At 46.4% G+C, this 18469-nt stretch overlaps 2 protein-coding genes across 2 annotated transcripts in view; one reads left to right on the top strand and one right to left on the bottom strand.

The window, feature by feature from the left end:
* LOC144146547 (uncharacterized) overlaps positions 1–18025 on the top strand; it is a 30967-nt gene extending 12942 nt beyond the window's left edge. Inside the window, exons 4-7 of the mRNA XM_077678490.1 lie at positions 5093–5756; positions 15972–16027; positions 16807–17422; positions 17937–18025. Of these exons, the coding sequence (XP_077534616.1) occupies positions 5093–5756; positions 15972–16027; positions 16807–17422; positions 17937–17938 (1338 nt within the window). The 3' untranslated portion in view covers positions 17939–18025. The remainder of the gene's footprint in view (positions 1–5092; positions 5757–15971; positions 16028–16806; positions 17423–17936) is intronic.
* Positions 4498–8150, bottom strand: LOC144147038 (uncharacterized). The gene is made up of 3 exons (XM_077679065.1): positions 8048–8150; positions 5074–5764; positions 4498–4633 (listed from the first exon to the last, which is right to left on the bottom strand). Coding segments are annotated over exons 1-3 (696 nt in total). The 5' UTR covers positions 8051–8150; the 3' UTR covers positions 4498–4631.
* Positions 18026–18469: the final 444 nt, after the last annotated feature.

Below are 18469 nucleotides of genomic sequence, written 5' to 3'. Positions count from 1 at the left end.
TGCCCGACTTTAAGGAGAAACCACGTGTACGCCAGCGGCCGTCTTGTTTCGGGGGTTTTCTCGGTGGGGGACTCAGTCGGAGCCCCGGTGTTTGTGTTTTATGTCTTCAGTTTACATGAAGAAGTCAACCTGAAACCACGCAAGCGTCCCGTCGTCACTTGAAGCAAAACACAGTTCCTTGTTTTTCCCACAGCTATGTCATAAATCCCGTACCATCTGGTAACGCTTTTTTTATATGTAATCGTTCACACATAAGTTTGAATGTCTGACCGATAGCCGCTCAGCGTGAAAGCTTGAGCTCGTAGGCAACTGAATCGACGTTGGTACGTTTAAAATACGCCTACTTTTCAACTTCGCTGGAAGATAGCTTCGAATAGGTTAGAGTAATAAATGCCAGTAGTCATAATTTTTCATGTTATAGCATAAACCCAATAGAATTTTTAAACCATATTCGCATTGCAACAGGCCGTATTGCCATTTTCCCAATCGCCGTGTGGCAGCTGAATGACTGCTGAAGCGGCGGCGTCATCCCAACCGTCTTAAACCACGATTACTAATTCCTGACTGTATTCCATGAGATAAAATTTTAGAGATTACAGAGACATCTTTCAGGTCACTTGTAGCAGTACAGTTAAACCTGGATGTAACGAACCTCTTTTTAACGAATTCTTGCATTTAACGAAGTTTTTTCTGTTCCCCATTGCCAGCCGCACTGAAACCGATGTGTTTGCGACCTGTGTCTCCGATGTGTTTGCGAACGAAGGCATGGCTACGGATAACCTCGATGTAACGAATTCGCAACGCTGATAAGCCATTGTTTTTTGTCCCTTTTTCTCAAAAATCGGCTGAAGAAGTGCACTATTTTAGCGAACATCGCCCGTAACGAAAACTACCGTTCGTTTCCAGTGGGAGTGCGGTGTCGATTGGGTGCTATGCCCGCCTGTCGGTGTGTAGTCACGTGTCTCCGCTGCTTTCTGGGGTACAGGTTCGTCGGTGATGAGTTCTGCTATCAGAAGGCAAAACATTGCGCCTTTTCAAGACAAGCTCGCTGTATCCCGTGCCCTCTCCGCAGGCGACAAAGATCAACGATGTCGTCGGGTGCAGTGTCCGAGACAGTACTTTCTCAACAATTTTGAGGGCTGCAAAGAGAATCAATTTCGCGAAAAGGTTCCCTTTCAGCTTAAGTTTGTTCCTTAAAACTGGTTAAGGCACTGAAGAATTTCTAAAGGCAAAATGAATACTTCAGTTGCGTTTTTAAATACAGGTGTAAGCGACCTTGATTCTTTGGTGTGCCGCGTACTGAATAACTTCATGGCTAAGCCCAAGTCGCGAAGTACGCGTTTTTCACTGTGAAATAAATTCTTAAAGGGAGAGTCCAATACGTGATGTCTGGCATTTTGATTGAATTTCTGCTTAATTTACGGGAGCCTTAACTCGAAACCTGCTTGTAACGAAAACCTAAATTTAACGAAAAATTGCGATATTTTTATCAACATTGCTCCATCCAGGATTAACAGTATTATTTTCCATATACGTGAGATAGGACGCTAGCTAAAGCCGCTTTCGTGGGCGATGATCGCCGCTACTCCGAAGGCGCTACGAAGCAGGAGCCGGGGCAGCCGTCACCGACGTGTGGCGCCCCCGCCGAAAGTTGCTGCGGCAACTGACCAGTCCGCTGCCACGTTCCCGCCCGTTGCGCGCGCTCCATTCGGCAGGCTGGACCTCCTTTTCATCGAGCGGCCGGGCCCCAACCTTTCCCCCTCTTTCGAGCAGTGGGTGGCCTGCCTGAATAGCCCGGACCGTGGGACCCAGTGCATGCTGGTGAAGAGGGCACAGATTGCCAGCCAAGGCCGTGCTTGTGCCCTAACAACAGCACCAGCGCTCGCACAATAAATAGTTATTCTGATTGAAGGGTTTAACGCACCGACGGAACGCAGGCGATGAAGCGCGACGCAGTGGAGGGCTCCGGATTAATTTTGACCACCTGGGGATCTTTAACGTGCGCCGAAATCTCGTACACACGGGTGTTTTTGCTTTTCGCCTCCACCATAAAAGCGGCAGCCGCGGCCGGGAATCGAACCCGCGACAATAAATAGTTATTCCTCCTCGGGAAAATCTCCGGAAATTCAGAGAATTGTCGCTAATGCGCAGCATTTTTATTTTTCTTGGCCAGAGTGTTTATTGCTTGCTGGTAAATATGGCTATGAGTAAGGCGAGAGGTGGGAAATATTTTAACAGCGAAGCTGTTTAGCACATCTTCATTTTTTTTCTTTTCGCTGGTAAAAGTACCAAGGAAATGCCGAGCGCGCGCACGTGAGCGCCTGCCTCGCGGCGACCGCCCGGCAGTTGAAAAACCAAGGAAATGCCGAGAACTCGTGCGTGCCTGCATCGCGCGACAGCCCAGCATCCCCGGCGCATGTTTGTTGAGCCAAACACACCCACTTTGGGAGGTTGGCCAAGATTACCCAAAAATAATAACTCTAGCGTTCGCCGTGATCGTTGCAACACTTGCTCGGAAAGAGAAAGGCGCGTCATATCGTACGCCCTTCCAAGGTAATGTACAATGTTCACCACTTCACAAAAACTGAAGGAAGCTCACACTTATGGCAACAATGGGGGAGTAAAGGTCGTTGCGGAAGCGAAGAAGAAGCAAATTGGCTGCAATCTTGGATTTAAACCGTCGTGATGGTCGTTAGCTTCGCTACCTTCAAATCTTACGCCTTTTTGTGAGCCTTCCCTGCATTCCTTACTCTCTTAAGTTATTTCTGTTTCTTTTCGCAAATGATATAAATTAGCGAAGTAAAGGGTCTTTATTTCGCTAGTTGGTCCGTTTACGCTATTTTGTATACATTTTTTCAACGTTCGCCAGCTGACTTTTTTGTTTACTTTTCGGGTTTTCGGGGATATGTATAAGGTGCATACTTATTATTGGGCACATCAATTTCATGAAATTTTTACTCTTATTATTTTTTATTTCCTGGTTTTCAGAAGTCAATCTGACGAATTATCTCCATTTTCGCTATTATAACTATGAACGTTGTTACTTCCGCAAAACGTGCATTTTTGTGGAACTTCAGAGCGTTACATGGTCCTCGCTGTGGGTGTAATCTGCAAAGGGTGCTAGTCCTTAAAACGTGCACCCTACTGCAGACCGTGCAGGGTGTTGCGTCCTGTTACACATGTGACAATACAACTTTGCTACTGCCGTATTTTTCACGCCCTCGTGCTCTACTTACCTCGCGACTTACCTCGCCAGTCTGATATCGTATCAGCTATCTTAAACTGATTCTGGTTAGCAAAAAAACGGGTGAGCTCGCTCATTTTTCTATTGCCAGAGTGGGCCACGTTCGAAATCAGGTGGGACTAGGTACTTGAGAGGGACTACCTGGATGGCACACGAGAAAAATCTCCTCGGCTTTCTTGGAGATGATCCCGGAAAAAAAGTTTCTGCACACTACCGGAAAGTTAGAGAACGCAGATGACTTGGGATATTGCTGGCGCCTGGTCTATGGCGGAGGCGACAGCCACTTTTTCGGCTTCTCAAACGTACACCTGTGACTGGATCCCCATGGCGAAGACGGTGTTCCCGTTCTTATTGACCGTTACTGCAACCAGAGGGCTTCGATTCGCATTTGAGGAGATGCGGTCTTGTAGTGGCCACGTCGTGCTGCTTTTATTATCTTTAAGGATTCAAAACGCAAGAACTGGCAGAAATGGATCTTCAGATGAAAGCATTCAGTGGTCTCACTAAGGACTAAGGCACCATTTTCCTTCGTATAGGTGAGCAGCAGCCTATTTCTGCTGCTAACAATTCACCCGACCTTGTCACATTCTATATGCCTGCAGCCAGAGTACAAGCATTTTCAGCTAATACCAAGCAAGCACGCCTAGGTTAGAATTATATGTCTGGCTGAAAAGCAGAACACCATTTTTCAGCTTTTCCGATGATGGCCGGACAACCCGAAAATAACCTGATGCGCTGCTCTTGCAAATAAGTACGGGACATTAGAGCCACGAAGCGTAGTCATTTCACTGAGCTGAAAACACGTTTGCGCAAGTAGGAGGCCCACTGTGGTATCTGTACACTAGGATGTCTCCGTGCGATAAGGATAAACAAACTTGTACAACACTGCTTGTCGTGAGTCATGCCCCGACTTTGGATGGTCAAGAAAAAAAGTGCAGCTGAGGACCAAAGTCGATAGCAAACAAAGCATGTCGCCAACAATCCTTAATTTTATGGGGATTGTGTAAACGTGCGTACGAACGACAAAACCAAATCAACAAGGGCAATCTCGTGCGCCTTCTTGCTGTTCCTATCACCACGGTATGTGAGGCCTTTTTGTACACTTTTGATAGCACCGCCTTCGTGCATCGTTGTTCGGAGCGCAGGGCTCGAGACACGGTTCCAGAAGCACAGGCATCTCAGCATAAATGCCCGCGACACTGTTTCCAATGGTAGGGAAAATTCATGGCATTCAACCAACCGACAAACGAAGACACGTTTGAAGCCTCAGATTTTATTTTTGCCTCCACATTCGGCTTGAGGGACCAAAGTAGAGACAACTTGGGTCTAAAATTTGTTTCATGTCCTAGGTTGTGTAAGCGGCTGTATTCACGTTCCGGTGAGAAATTTCTGGAAAGAAAAAAAAAGAAGATTAGCAGTTATGTTACGCCAAAGATAATCCGGGCTTCTTAGAGCTGAACCTCTCAAAATAAAGTGTACGGTCAAAACGAAACCCGACATCAAAGGGAGTGCGACCGATAAGTTCACAACGAATAATTCCAAAAAATAATTTGAAATACCGGGCGCCATTCCTCTTTATAATAGAGCATCCTGATGAACAAGAAGGCTCATGGTTTGAGAACAAACATGTTATAATGTCTAATTCTCTTCTAAAAATTACCGCAAAAAAGTAAGTATTTTAAACATAATGCTTTAACCCCAGTCGTGACTCAATAGTCCCTGTAGTTCATTCTAGTAGTGCACAGTATTCACTTCCTTACATAAGACAGCCAATTTGTTCTTCCATCATTAGCAGATACCAGATTATGCAACATCGGTGATGTACTTACACTTCTTCTTGCGGAGGAGGGTGGTGTAGTCGAAGGGGGAGCCAAGACCGTAGCCATAGTTCAGGCCGTAGGAGCCGAGGCCATAGCCGAAGCCGTAGTGGCCAGCACCATAGCCGTAGTTGCCAACGCCGTAGCCGTAGACTGGGGCGGCGTGGGCGAAACCGTAGGAACCGACGACTGGGGTAGCGTGGGCGACGGTGGCCACAGCTGGGGCGTGGTGTACGGCAGCGTAGCTGGCGACTGGGGCGGCGTGGGCGAAACCGTAGGAACCGACGACTGGGGTAGCATGGGCGACGGTGGCCACAGCTGGGGCGTGGTGGACGGCAGCGTACCTGGCGACTGGGGCAGCAGCGTAGGTGGCGACGGGGGCGGCGTGGTAGGCGGCGACTGGAGCAGCGTGAGCGACGGTGGTCACGGCTGGAGCAGCGTGGTAGGTGGACACAGTCCTAGCGACAGCTGGGGCGTAGCTGTAGCCGAGACCGAGACCGGAGTATCCGACACCGTGGCCCAGGCCGTAGCGAGAAAGACCGTAGCCAGCATAGCCGAGGCCGGAGTAGCCAAGGCCACCATAGCCAAAGCCACCATAGCCAAGGCCACCATAGCCAAGGCCGTAGCCGAGGCCGTAACCACCGAAGCCGGTGTAGCCAGCGAAGGCGCTGGTGGCCAGAGCCAGGACAATGCAGGCGCGGATCTGGGGAAATAAATGGGGAAGAGTGAGTTGCTTAGATTCTTGAGTTGCATGGAGTTATTGCGAAACACTGAGTTTCTTATATTTGATAGATGGGAAAAAATTGCGAGTTTTCCACATTCAAGAGAACCTTAAATAGCAGGCGTTTTGTGGGTGCTTCGTATGCATTACTGCTTAGGTTCCTTGCAATGCTTTTAAGGTCAACGTGCCTTGCTTATGAAATACGTCAACTACTGCAACTCTGTTTTGTGACAGAGGAAACAAAGCAATGTTAGGGTAAATTTTGTGGTACACTTCACAAACGCACTTGTTGGCATCTTCTATGCGACTGAATTTTCTCTTTACATAACATTCGTATTCCAAATTGCACCTCTTTGTAAACAGAACCGTTTCTGCTCAAGAATCTTTATCATTTATTGAAAAGAAATTACAGAACATGTGGTATAATTTATATCGCTTATACTGTGCCGTGACATATATTTGTTGGGGAGTGCGGTGCAAGATACGACGATAGAACATCAGGCTTCCCTTTGCATTAACGCCTACAATAGAGGGTGCAGACGAGTATGCTTCTCTTGTGATTGTGTGATTGTAGGCTTTAAAACGCCGACGCACCGCAGGCGATGAGGCGCGCCGTAGGGGAGGGTTCCGGATTAATTTTGACCACCTGGGGATCTTTAACGTGCGCCTAAATCTCGTACACACGGGCGTTTTTGCTTTTCGCCTCCATAAGAAAAGTGGCCGCCGTGGCCGGGAATCGAACGCCCCACCTCGTGCTCAGTAGGCTTCTCTTCGGCTATGGGCAAAACTCCAGACGCTGGAAAGCATCGGAGTACTAAACGAAGTTATTTCGCGCCGGAGCATCTGAACTTAGAACGCGAATTGTTCACGAAGAGAACAGAAGTATTGATGCTTTGTGTAACATTATTATTGGTATGTGATTATTATAAATTAATCGTGGAATGAAAAAATCCGCGTAACCGTTAGGCTATGCGGCAAAGCGTTGTGTGGTACTGAGCGGACATTTGCCGCTGCGTGAATGTTGGGACGGGCCGAAATGAAAAATTAAAGCCGTTCCACTCAATGTGAATGCTGTCGGAAGTGCAGAGAAGTGATTCCCCATAATGGGCTTTAGGGGCGTTTTCCGCTCACTGTTACCACCAAATGCCATTCTAATTTCCCGCCTTCCCAGAGCTCCCGCGCCCCCTGCCTGAAACTGCGCCAGGGGAGTTCTGTTCTCTTTGTGCTTTTCTCCCTGCACGCGCCGACGTTGCACTGCCACATTTTGCGTTTACCATCCTAAAAACCATTCCACCGGCGTCCTTAACTAACAGAACATGGACGCTGCCGGTTAGTTACGTATAGTTTTCCTCAAATATAGCTATAGTTTTCTTTGCGCTAAACAACTGGAAGATGTATAACAAGCGCCAGCGTTTCACGAGTTTCGAACGCTCATGACTATATAAACCGCTTGGCTTTCGAATCCTCTGGGGTACGCCATGAACAGCGTTACCCCGGGGCGCCGCCTTGGTTCTCTATATACATTGTTCGAGCGAGCGAGCTACGACGACAAGGCGAGCGCCTAAAGTGCTCTGCACTTAATAATCCGGGAGGAAGCGTTTGCCAATGCAGATCTTTGGGTATGTTTTATAAGGACTTTGCTATGACTACCGCTATAGTCCTAACGTTGAGAGTAACGACGTATTGAGCAAGGCCAACCTAACTGTACGATAACCAGTGGATACCGTTAACGTCCTTCCAACTGAATAGCTAACGCTACGCCTAGCATCCGTGAATGCCTGGGTTGAAGCGTTGGGGTACACGCGCCTTTGGATATATTAGGCTTAATAGCCTTGTCAGCATTGTTATCTACTTGCTCGTAACCTTGCAAATAACCAAGTTTGAGCGATGTATAATTAATCGTATGTCAAGCTGTGTACCAGAGTTACGTCGGTGGATCATGCAGTTAAACTTAAAGCTAAGGTCTGAAACGTCCCAGTGGAAGCAATTGCAACTAAATCTCTGCGGACACTCACTACACTGCCGTCATGTATGATCGCGTGAGCTTTTTACGTAAACAAATGCCTACAAAAATTCCGACCAACTTTGGCAAAGATCATTGCAGAAAAAGATTTTTTAGCTATATATAGCTGATACCGCTCATACCGTTACAATCATTTTGGGAATCTCTGTATTAAATGTCGATATCGGCGCTTTAAACACGGTGTCTTCGCGCTACGGCACATTGCAGCCTTAATTTCGGAGAATCTGACAAGCTGAACTCACCATTCTCTCAGTGTTGCTGATGTACAACTGATGATTCCGCTGCAGTTCTGGCCCCTTTTTATATAGTGTCAAAAATTTATCATGCCAGATCTACGTTCGCACGGTATGCGAGGGAGCGATCGCAGAAGAAGGAATGGGCGTGTACGTACGTGCGGGAGCATGAGTAGGAGTTTTACGATCGGTGCGACTGGTGGTGTGTGCACTGCTTGAATGATAAACAGGAGCAAAACGCTGGAGAAAGCAGTGCTAGTCGCGGCGCATCACGGAAAGGCGATGCAATATGACCATGAAACCCTTACGTGTGCACCTGAAGGTCGTTATCTGCATTGAGTCTTGACAATGCCGACGAGAATTGAGTGTACAATTCGACAAATTTAGACAGCGATGAAATGTTGAAATGTGAAAATTGTGTGCATTGCTCTAGCTGCTGACACAAACAAGCAACAAGTTGATAATTTTAACGATTGGAAAGAGTACACAGAGAAAAAAAGGCAAAAAGACGCAAAATAATTTTGTTGGTTCACTTGAGGTAAAAGCGCTCTAATAATGAAATCAGCCAGAGTCTGCTGCTCTAAAGAGGCCGACAGATACCGCTTGTCCAAGTTCCATGGCGAACATGCATAAAACATGCGAATTCGCTAGTGGGACGTTAAGCGAGTGTAGCCACTTCTTTGTTGCTTTGTTTGCCTTTTCCTACCTATCACATTTAATATACATTGATATAGGGTGGTGATAGCAGTATAATAAATGTGAATGTTTAAACTTTTTGCTGAATTAGTTAAGGACACCCTCTAAAAAATCATCACGGGTGATCTCCACCACAACGCCCCGTGACGACCACCCAGCTTAACCAATTTTTCAAATTGGGCAAATGAGAAATCCCAGCATCTGGCTACAGTAAAAAAAAATAGAATTTGTGTTGGGACGACAGAGCACATGCATGCCTTGCGCTGTTGCCTCAAGCGAATAATCTTTTTTGCTTTTTTCTGATGCTGCACAGGCTTGTCATTCACCAAATTTGCACATTTGATCATAATAATTGATTTTTAAACTAACGCTTCCGTAGTGGGACCAATGGAACCTTGTAACCAAGCTGAGGCATTGCCGTATTGACCGGTTGGTCGAGCGAAAAGCTCTGATAAGATATCGGAACACACGGGGTGTTCGTGAAACCCGTCTCCCATAGTGTCAAAACGGTTACTTGAAAATTGCGAAAAATTAGTGGTTCTAGATATCACAATACACACATCGAGCATAAAGAAGAAGTAAAATAACATACGTTGTTCTCATAAACCCCGTACCGGTATACATTTCCATCGTTTTTAGATGCGTGTTCTTAGCGAAACATCGTCCCATGGATGCGTTCTTCGTTTGCGATTTGGGTCTTTGTACGTTTGACGACCAATTGGACACACTTTCATTGAAGGTTCGGCGCGCTTTTAGCGACGGTTTTGGCGCACTTTTGTCGCATTTGTGATGCTAGAAAGCGGTCGCGCTTCTCCGAACTTTCTTTAGGAAGGGATCGAAAATTTCTATGGGGCGTTTTTGCGAAGCCCACCTGCCGCGATGTATTCGAGAGAAGCCAAGCGATGAAAATTAAACCTGGAACCGCCTGGCAGCGGCCTATTAACTGCAAATATTCTAGCAAATTCAGAAACCACTCGTAGAACAACGTACGCAAGAGGCTCGCCGCAAGAGGATTCACTCACCTTGCACGATTGTGCGGTCCTGCTTTGTGTCAGGTTGTGACGCGGACAAAGGACAAATGAGTTCCGAAACAAGAAGAACCCTTCAATTCCCTGAAACTTCCTGCGCTTCCCTTATCATCAGCGCAACCTTATTTCTTCGTATCATACAAGCCTGCAATCTGCTTTTCTCCGTTCACCTCCCTCTATACGTGTTTCGGTTTCTCAATATTCCTGGCTGATTTTTGACTTACTAGTCATTATTTGTCTTTCCTTTCTTCTTGGCATTGCCCCGCTTCAGAATAACGTTAAAAGCTTTGCGTTTGCCTTATTGAGCAATTGTTAAAACAGTTAATCCCCATCCCTGACACTCAATCTCAATACCACGTACGAACACGGGATGGACTGGCTGTCCGGCTCGGGCCTCTCGACCCAGCGCATGCTGATAGATAGAGCCCGAGCAGCCAACAAGGATCACGGCATCCCGGACTATCGGACACCCCCCCCCCCCCCCCCCCCAAGGCCGGTGGGCTCACCATCCTGCCCAATTGATCCCAATATAAAGATGCGCATTCTCTCTCTCTAAAACTCTTGCCTCTACGTTACAAATTTTGCGTATGCATCAGGAAAGCTATTTTCACGGTTGATAATGGCGTTCAGTACTAAATGTACAGCATGTTTACATTGCATTTACACAGGGGTAGTGACACGCATTGCAGAGAGGAAGAGAGAAAGGCCAAGTAGCTTCTTCGCAGGATGGAGCGAGGATCGTCGTCCTCTTCCTTATCGGCCTTCTGTCAGCCGCGCCGTTTTAAGTGCGAATGCACTTTATAAGCGACCCTGAATTCCGTTGACCGCCGTCCGTCCACATAGCAACAGCTGCGGGTGCGCGCGCTCCTCGTCTTCCTTGGCAACGGGGGGAGATGGCACATACCCACGTGGGGGATTGGCCAGGAATCTCCTCGTCTTCCTTGGCAACGGGGGGAGATGGGCGCGCGCTGCCTGGCCGCTGACATGGCACATACCCACGTGGGGGATTGGTTAGGAATCGGGCGTGAGAAGGGCTAATGCACCCGCTTAAAGGAGTACTGACACGAAATTTCAAAGCTGAGATCCGCTCTAGCAATCAAGTACAACGACAACCCAAATAGGTGTCTGTGCATGGCACATACCCACGTGGGGGATTGGCCAGGAATCGGGCGTGAGAAGGGCTAATGCACCCGCTTAAAGGAGTACTGACACGAAATTTCAAAGCTGAGATCCGCTCTAGCAATCAAGTACAACGACAACACAAATAGGTGTCTGTGAATAAATGCATCTTTCTTTCTTTGTAGTTGTGTGTGTGTGTGTGTGATCTCTCTTTCGCGAACACTACCGAACCGCGCAAATTCAACTGGTGCATTCGCACTTTCACATTCTTCCCCTCGGGGAAATGCGGGGAAATTTTTTTACAACGTGCTTCCTCTTCCGGCGTCCGCATGCAAGGATTCGTAACTGCCAATTTTTCCTCGGACATTATATATCCGGTTTAGAATGTCCACCGTACGGTACGGTGTTCAAGGTTCCGTCTACAACAGGTGTTTCCTCGTATACCTTAAAATCTCGCACGCAGGCACTTTCTTGTACTTTACCTTCCCGTGAATCGCCAACTACGTAGGAATCGCAACAATCTCTGTATCGCAACAACTCATGTTTCATAAGCACTCCATCTTAGGAGTCTAAACAAGATTGCGGTCGTTGAGGGTTGAAGTCAAGTGAAATACCAGTCATAGGTCAAGGTTTTAATAGGCAATAAATGGTACCATCTTTCTCATGGTGATAGTGTGATGAATCTATTATGCTTGCCTTTTATTCGAACTTCTTGTGCCATAAGGCCGGGGAAACTTGCGGTCACTCTGTCTCTCATTTAATTGATTAAACCCGGTTCAACGCAAGAAGGGGCGCCCCCGCATCAGCAAGCACGTGATTCCTCCTCCCACCAGCGCTTCTCCGGCGCCCAATCATCGCGCCCCCTTGCGGCAAGAGTGAGACTTACAATCTTTGAGAGAGGGAGAGAGAAAAACCTTAATTATGTTCATGGGTATTGAGACGTAGTGGGTGCCCCTAGTCCTGGGCTCCAGACTTTTGGGCGCCAGTGCCTGCTACTATCTTTGAATAGACTTATGCACTGCATGCTTCGCCCCTCTCCAGGTTTCACTTTAGGGTAGATGGCCCGGGATGTTTTGTTCAAGGCTTTTTTTTTTTTTGCCCTTGAGTGAACTGTCTACATGAGCAAAAGCAAAAGAATGCGAATGCATCTATGTGCTTGATTTAAACCAAGCATGACTCCCTGGGAAAAGTACCTTCCCAGACCCTAGAGAGGGCTGCGTGCTTTCTTGGCCAGTTTTAGATGATTCTTTATCCATATACTATACTTAACACTCCAAGCACCTCTTAGCTACAACACTGATACTTTCGTTTCGGCTGTAAATGTATGGGTAATTTTCTTCCAGGTAACGAGATTTCAAAGCCCCTCGTTCTGTAAAGTGCTGCGGATAAATAAATAAAGCTGCCGCAGAACTTACTCTCCTAGTAGGCCTACTTTAAATTGTTTAAAACGGAAAGTGGGTATGCTTTTCTCTGCGCAGAGCCACTGAGAATTTGCGTAGTTATAAGATCAATTATGTGTATACAGCATAAATATGAACTATAGACCGGGTTTTTTGAAAAACCATTTTGCTATGTGCGGTTATCAGTTGCGTCCTCTGCAACAACTAACTAAAACATAATAACCGATAGCAGCGTAATGTTTACACAAAAAATTTGAATTATTGATGGCGCTAAAGAAATTGTTGTTTTCCGAATCACGAAATTCGCGGAAATTGGCCCCACCAACATGAAGGTTTACGGCAATGCCTTTGTTACGGTAAAGTAGTCTGCAAACGCCACAATCGTACGAAGAAGCCCCTCATACTCAGGATACGTATAACCTCCTTATCCCGGTGTAGATAAAAGCTTAGGAATGCCTCTTACTCCTTCCATTTTTTGCGAGGACTTTGATGGGAGCAGGACATTTTTGACGGTCATCGGAGGCCACCGCAATAGCGTCGTGTAGTAACGGCAGCAAAGGCGACCCAGTGAGGCCTCACTTCACAGAGAGGCCAGGCCGAACTCCGACGTTTGACTGCCGCACACATAGTTGACAACAGCAGAATCTTCCTGAGGCGGGAAAGTCGTGTTGAGTGCGCAAAATACAGAAAAAAACATGACTTTTAGGGTGGCATTTACAGACCCACGGAGCAAATGATGATAGCTTCTTTCACGATTTCCTTTCCTCCGTGCTTCATATACAGAAGAATACCAATAGGCCTTAGTCGGACCGCCAATGCATTCTCTCTCTCTCCCTCTCACTCACTCACTCACTCACTCACTCACTCACTCACTCACTCACTCAATCCCTCACTCACTCACTCACTCACTCACTCACTCACTCACTCACTCACTCACTCACTCACTCACTCAGTCACGCACTCTCACTCACTCACTGTCACTCCCTTTACCCTCTAACGAACACTTCAGTGCTGTAGGTACATTTGGCGGGTCATCAACTCTGTACCGTCACACTAGGTCCGTACTGACACCGTAGAGCAAGACACACGCAGGTGTTAGAATAGAGCAGATAAGCGAATTCACAGTTACGCAGGCATGAGTGAGTGATCTTTGCTACTCTTTTGAAGGCTACGCTCCCATACGCATTGGGTTGCCACCGTAGGCGTATTAGCTAGCCGCTAGGAACAGAGTTGCCAGCTGGTTGACAAAAAAATTAAAAATACGAGCGGCTGAATAATCAATATCTAAATATTAAAACACATTCCGAAAAATGACATACATATATACGAAAGGTCCGCTATCTCTGACTGACGTTCCCGGACCGAGTGAGACCCACCTTTTATGTTTTCTTTTTCTCTTTAACAATCTGCTCCATTCTTTCACTTCCCTCTACTTCTATTTCCTCGTACTGGGTTGTGTAAAGGTGTGCGGCCTGCCTAGCTCAATAATATCCCCAAGTCATTTTCATTACTTTTTATTTCGCTCAAACCACAACAAGAACCATTGAGTCATTAGCGCGTAGCGCGGTGACGGTAATTGGTTATCTAGTCAGCTTTGGTGCTGCGAAGAGGCATTGCACGCGGTAATTACCTTCGTTTTTGTATCTGGGTTTCGGTACGCCATGATAATTCGAAAAAGTGGGGCGGTACCACTTCTCCAAGTGCTCGTTACCAAGTCCAACAGCCCAAAACTTTTATAACCTAACAATCGCCAGTACCACGTTTGCTCTGTAAATCACGAGCCACATTTCAGAAGTGGTTGTACCACGAAAAGCAGTGGCCTTGGACCCTGACTAAGCGAAAGATTAATGGCGCAAGGATCTGCACTAATGTGCGCACCTTTTTCTACTTTACTAAAAATTGCAGGAAAGTAGGTGCTGATGCCATATACGGCAGGTTGTTGGCGATGTATATGGCATAACATTGAACAGAACGTACGGCAAAAAAACAGCGGCTGTCGTAAAGGCCAGCTTTATTTATTCCTAATGTCAACTTTTAGACCAAAGCTTCATTTGGTGAGCATTTTCTGCAACAGATGGCCGGAACTATCCCAGGCGGTACGCCACAAGCGTTCGTTTAGTCAAGTGGGTTACTCTCATACTGCCATTACTACGGACATGGTAAAACGCTTGAAAACCCATTATAATAATGCTCCACGTTATCTATTTTATTTCATCTTGATCTGCAACGTCCGCAGCCTTGTCTGGAGGGCAGAGAACCGGTCTCAATCTAGCTCGAGTGCTTGCGGTCAGAGCAAATTTTGGTATTCGTAGGCAGTTACAATTTCAGGGGAAGGTGAGTACAAGGGCTCGGGTGCCTATAAGATTTGTCGATGCAGAAACAAGCATCTGAGCTAGGAATGGTGTCGAACAAACACTGTATTGCATGTTTTCTGCACCGGGCACACCGCTCTAAAGCTGTAAAGCTGTTATTTTAGGTGCAGAAACAAAATCTTGAAATGTTATGTAAGATTTGGTATTCATATTCGTTTGTTAAAATAAGTCAAGTGTTATTTTGAAAATTCTTGATTTGAGCCAAAACATTGCCGAGAGGAAAGTCACTAGAAATAACAACTACCAAGGATAATATCGGGTCATAATGATAAGACTAAGAATTACTTGTATAGGATCTGGCGTCGAGAATCTGGAGCCGAGAAAACGAAACGCCGGTCTTCTGTAAAATAAAAAAAAGCTATATGACGCTTATTAAAAATTTATGAAGTTTCAGAGTATTGGACTAATTGTCGTGATATGGAACGCATCTGTTCATCGGCAGCGCTGAGATTTGCAGAAATTAGGCAGCGTCCGAAAGCAAGGTCAGTGCACATCCAGTGGCTACCTTCTTCCGGACTTCATACATTGACCGGCTCTTGAGTGTGCTGATAATGTATATTTGCAGTGACCAGGTGGTTATCGAACGAGTCAAGCATTCACTTTCAACCACATTCTTCTCCTAACTGCCTCACCAAAATGCTGTAAACGTTTACATTTAAAACGATCATATTGTCTTCCTAGTGTTAAAATAAACCTTATTATTTGGAAAAACAAAGAGAAAGGTAAAATGGAAGAACTCCTGTTTCACCTGTCGAAAACAACGTGCCGAGGAGAGAATTTATGTTACCAGTAAAATATCTTAGCTTCGGATGAATAAAGCACTGGCCGAACCTCGCATTATACAAAGACAACAACACTTCAATAAAATCAGGCGTTTCAAGCTCCTAGACTACGGAGGTCCACCACGTAGCGGTCAACCCAGCAACATTAACTGCTCAATTATTGTTTATTCAACCTTCTGACTATTTTTCTAAGTGCTGAGGCATATTTGTTTTCAGCTTTCACCCCTTTCTAAAGCTGCCGTATAACAAATTCTATTCTCGTCAGGATAGAGCAACACCAACACAAATCACGGCCTTCCAGTCGGCACAATATGGCGTCAAGGTCGGGTGAGAACTCTGCTCCGTGATGTGTCGCGACTAGCACTGCTTTCAGCGGATTTTCAGCTGCTTAATATTCAAGCTGTGGACAAAGCGCTACCACTAGCGCTCGTAAAATTCCTAGCGGTGTTCCCGCACGTAGGTAGTGCACGCCCATTTTTCGCCTCTTATTTGTCACTCTCATAGAATACAAGCCTAGCTCAAACCTGTATAAAAAGGGGCCAAAGAAAAGCCGAACCAGCAGTTGGACCATCAGCAGCACACCGGCACCATGGTAAGTAGAATTCGTCAAATAGTCAGAAACGACTGGGCCACTAAGGCGCAACGGGGAGATACCATGATTGAAGTGGTAGTATCGGTGTATTGTACTTAGTCTCGGAAGAACACGAGCGGCTAATTTCCCGGATGGACAACACTGTTTTTAAATATGGCTATATAATCCTAAACAATGTCTCGGTTATTCTTTCTATGAATACCCAGTTGTCATTAGCAGGTTAGTTAACATTTTGGCACCAGTAATTTTTGGAAGTTCAGCAAGGCTTGCTTTTTGGATACACAAGATGCTCACGTAATTAGGGTATTTATAGTACGCAATATTATAACAGAACCAAAACATTGCGTTCCTATATCAGGTTTGCCTTCTACAATAAATTAATACTCTGAAGGGTAATCTATGAAAGCAGAGTTTCTTATGCATTTAATATAGAATGTTTTCAAACGATACACCCTTCACATGGCAGATGGTTCTTTCAAGAAAACTTGACATATAGCAGCAATGGAAAGCCTATAGAAAGGTAAATATAGTAAAATCGCAAATACTGCCATGATGTAGCAAACAGAACGCCGAGAAAGGCTACATAACGCTCATTAATTCACTTCAGTAGAAAGCAGATATTTTTCTCCGGATGATTTCCCATCCGGGTCTCCCCAACCCTGGAACAGTGTAAAAACATTCAATCATGAAAAACCGCATCTAAGACGATGATCTCCCACAGTGATTTTCGTGTCCTATACGAAACATTCTAGATCACCCTTCCCCATCTTCCTGTACAGATCCGCGCCTGCATTGTCTTGGCTCTGGCCACCAGCGCCTTCGCTGGCTACACCGGCTTCGGTGGTTACGGCCTCGGCTACGGCCTTGGCTATGGTGGCTTTGGCTATGGTGGCCTTGGCTACTCCGGCCTCGGCTATGCTGGCTACGGTGGCCTTGGCTACTCCGGCCTTGGATATGCTGGCTACGGTCTTTCTCGCTACGGCCTGGGACATGGTGTCGGCTACTCCGGTCTCGGACTCGGCTACAGCTACGCCCCAGCTGTTGCTAGGACTGTGTCCACCTACCACGCTGCTCCAGCCGTGACCACCGTCGCTCACGCTGCTCCAGTCGCCGCCTACCACGCCGCCCCCGTCGCCACCTACGCTGCTGCCCCAGTCGCCAGCTACGCTGCCATCCACCACGCCCCAGCTGTGGCCACCGTCGCCCACGCTACCCCAGTCGTCGGTTCCTACGGTTTCGGCCACGCCGCCCCAGTCTACGGCTACGGTGTTGGCCACTACGGCTATGGTGCTGGCCACTATGGTTTCGGCTACGGCCTGGGCTCCTACGGCCTGAACTATGGCTATGGTCTTGGCTCTCCCTTCGACTACACCACCCTCCTCCGCAAGAAGAAGTGTAAGTACACCATACATATATTGCGAGATGTGGTATCATACAAGTGCAAAAGGAAATAATTTGTAAATAATGATGGCTTCAAGGTACTTATAGTTAGCCAATCGCTCTCCGTATTTAAAGTTTTTGTTAAAAATAATGCACTTAACTCTCTTGCTTGCGAATTCTTTTGAGCTTACCGCGCCGAGAATGAAAAGCGCTTTTTGTTAACGCAGCCGGTCCTCTCTTGTAACCACGATTATGTGGTTGAAGGATCAAGGCCGTTTTGTATTTCTGTCGAGCTTTTTTGACCTTGAGTCATGTCCTGCGTCCTATAAATATTCATTTCTTGAAGCCTTCTTGGGTGCGAGTAAACGTTGCAGTCGATATTTGGCGTGCCGTAATGTTGGCTACCAGTCACGGACATAGGCACCCAAGCAATTCCCACACCCTACACTATAATAGAGGGCAAGATCATGTTTCCTAATGTGCTTCAAATGGTGCATTATAATTCTCGACCACTCTTTGCTCTTTTCAGAAATTTTTCTACCCTGAGTGACTACAATCACTTCCAACATCTAGAACATCGAACAAATTTTATGCCGTCAGTGTTGACGGTTTCGTCTTCGGAACGCAAACCCGATGACAAAATAAAACAAGAAATTTCTCAGTTCTGCATCCTCGTTATTATTTCCGATACATTCAATAGAGTTACGCTTCAGTAGTTAAGAAAATAACGTTGACGCCTGGATGCTACTCTCCGTGTGCATTTTTGTGGTACATTACTACTGCAGTGAAGTCGCGCACTTCACTACATCATTCTGCATCACAGTGTCCACAAGAGAGTGTATGGGCCATACCCACACCAGTTAACCTTGGGCTTAGTAAACGTTCGAATGTATTCGAAACAAACCACACGTTCTTCGCTTACGCCCATGGTAATACACCTATCTTGAGTAAATTAGATAAACAACCATTAAGTAAATAGCCAGGACAGCAGCCTTTTTCTCGGCGAATCCAAGCTCTCGTTGGTGACACAAGAAGCTCAATGGTACACAAAACGCCCAAAAA

Source organism: Haemaphysalis longicornis, unplaced genomic scaffold (assembly GCF_048455015.1).
Source record: "Haemaphysalis longicornis isolate Haplotype H1 unplaced genomic scaffold, Haemaphysalis longicornis Haplotype H1 scaffold_7, whole genome shotgun sequence".
Classification (NCBI taxonomy): domain Eukaryota; kingdom Metazoa; phylum Arthropoda; class Arachnida; order Ixodida; family Ixodidae; genus Haemaphysalis; species Haemaphysalis longicornis.
The sequence above is the reverse complement of the archived record's forward strand: the minus strand, read 5'-3'. Positions and strand labels throughout refer to the sequence as shown.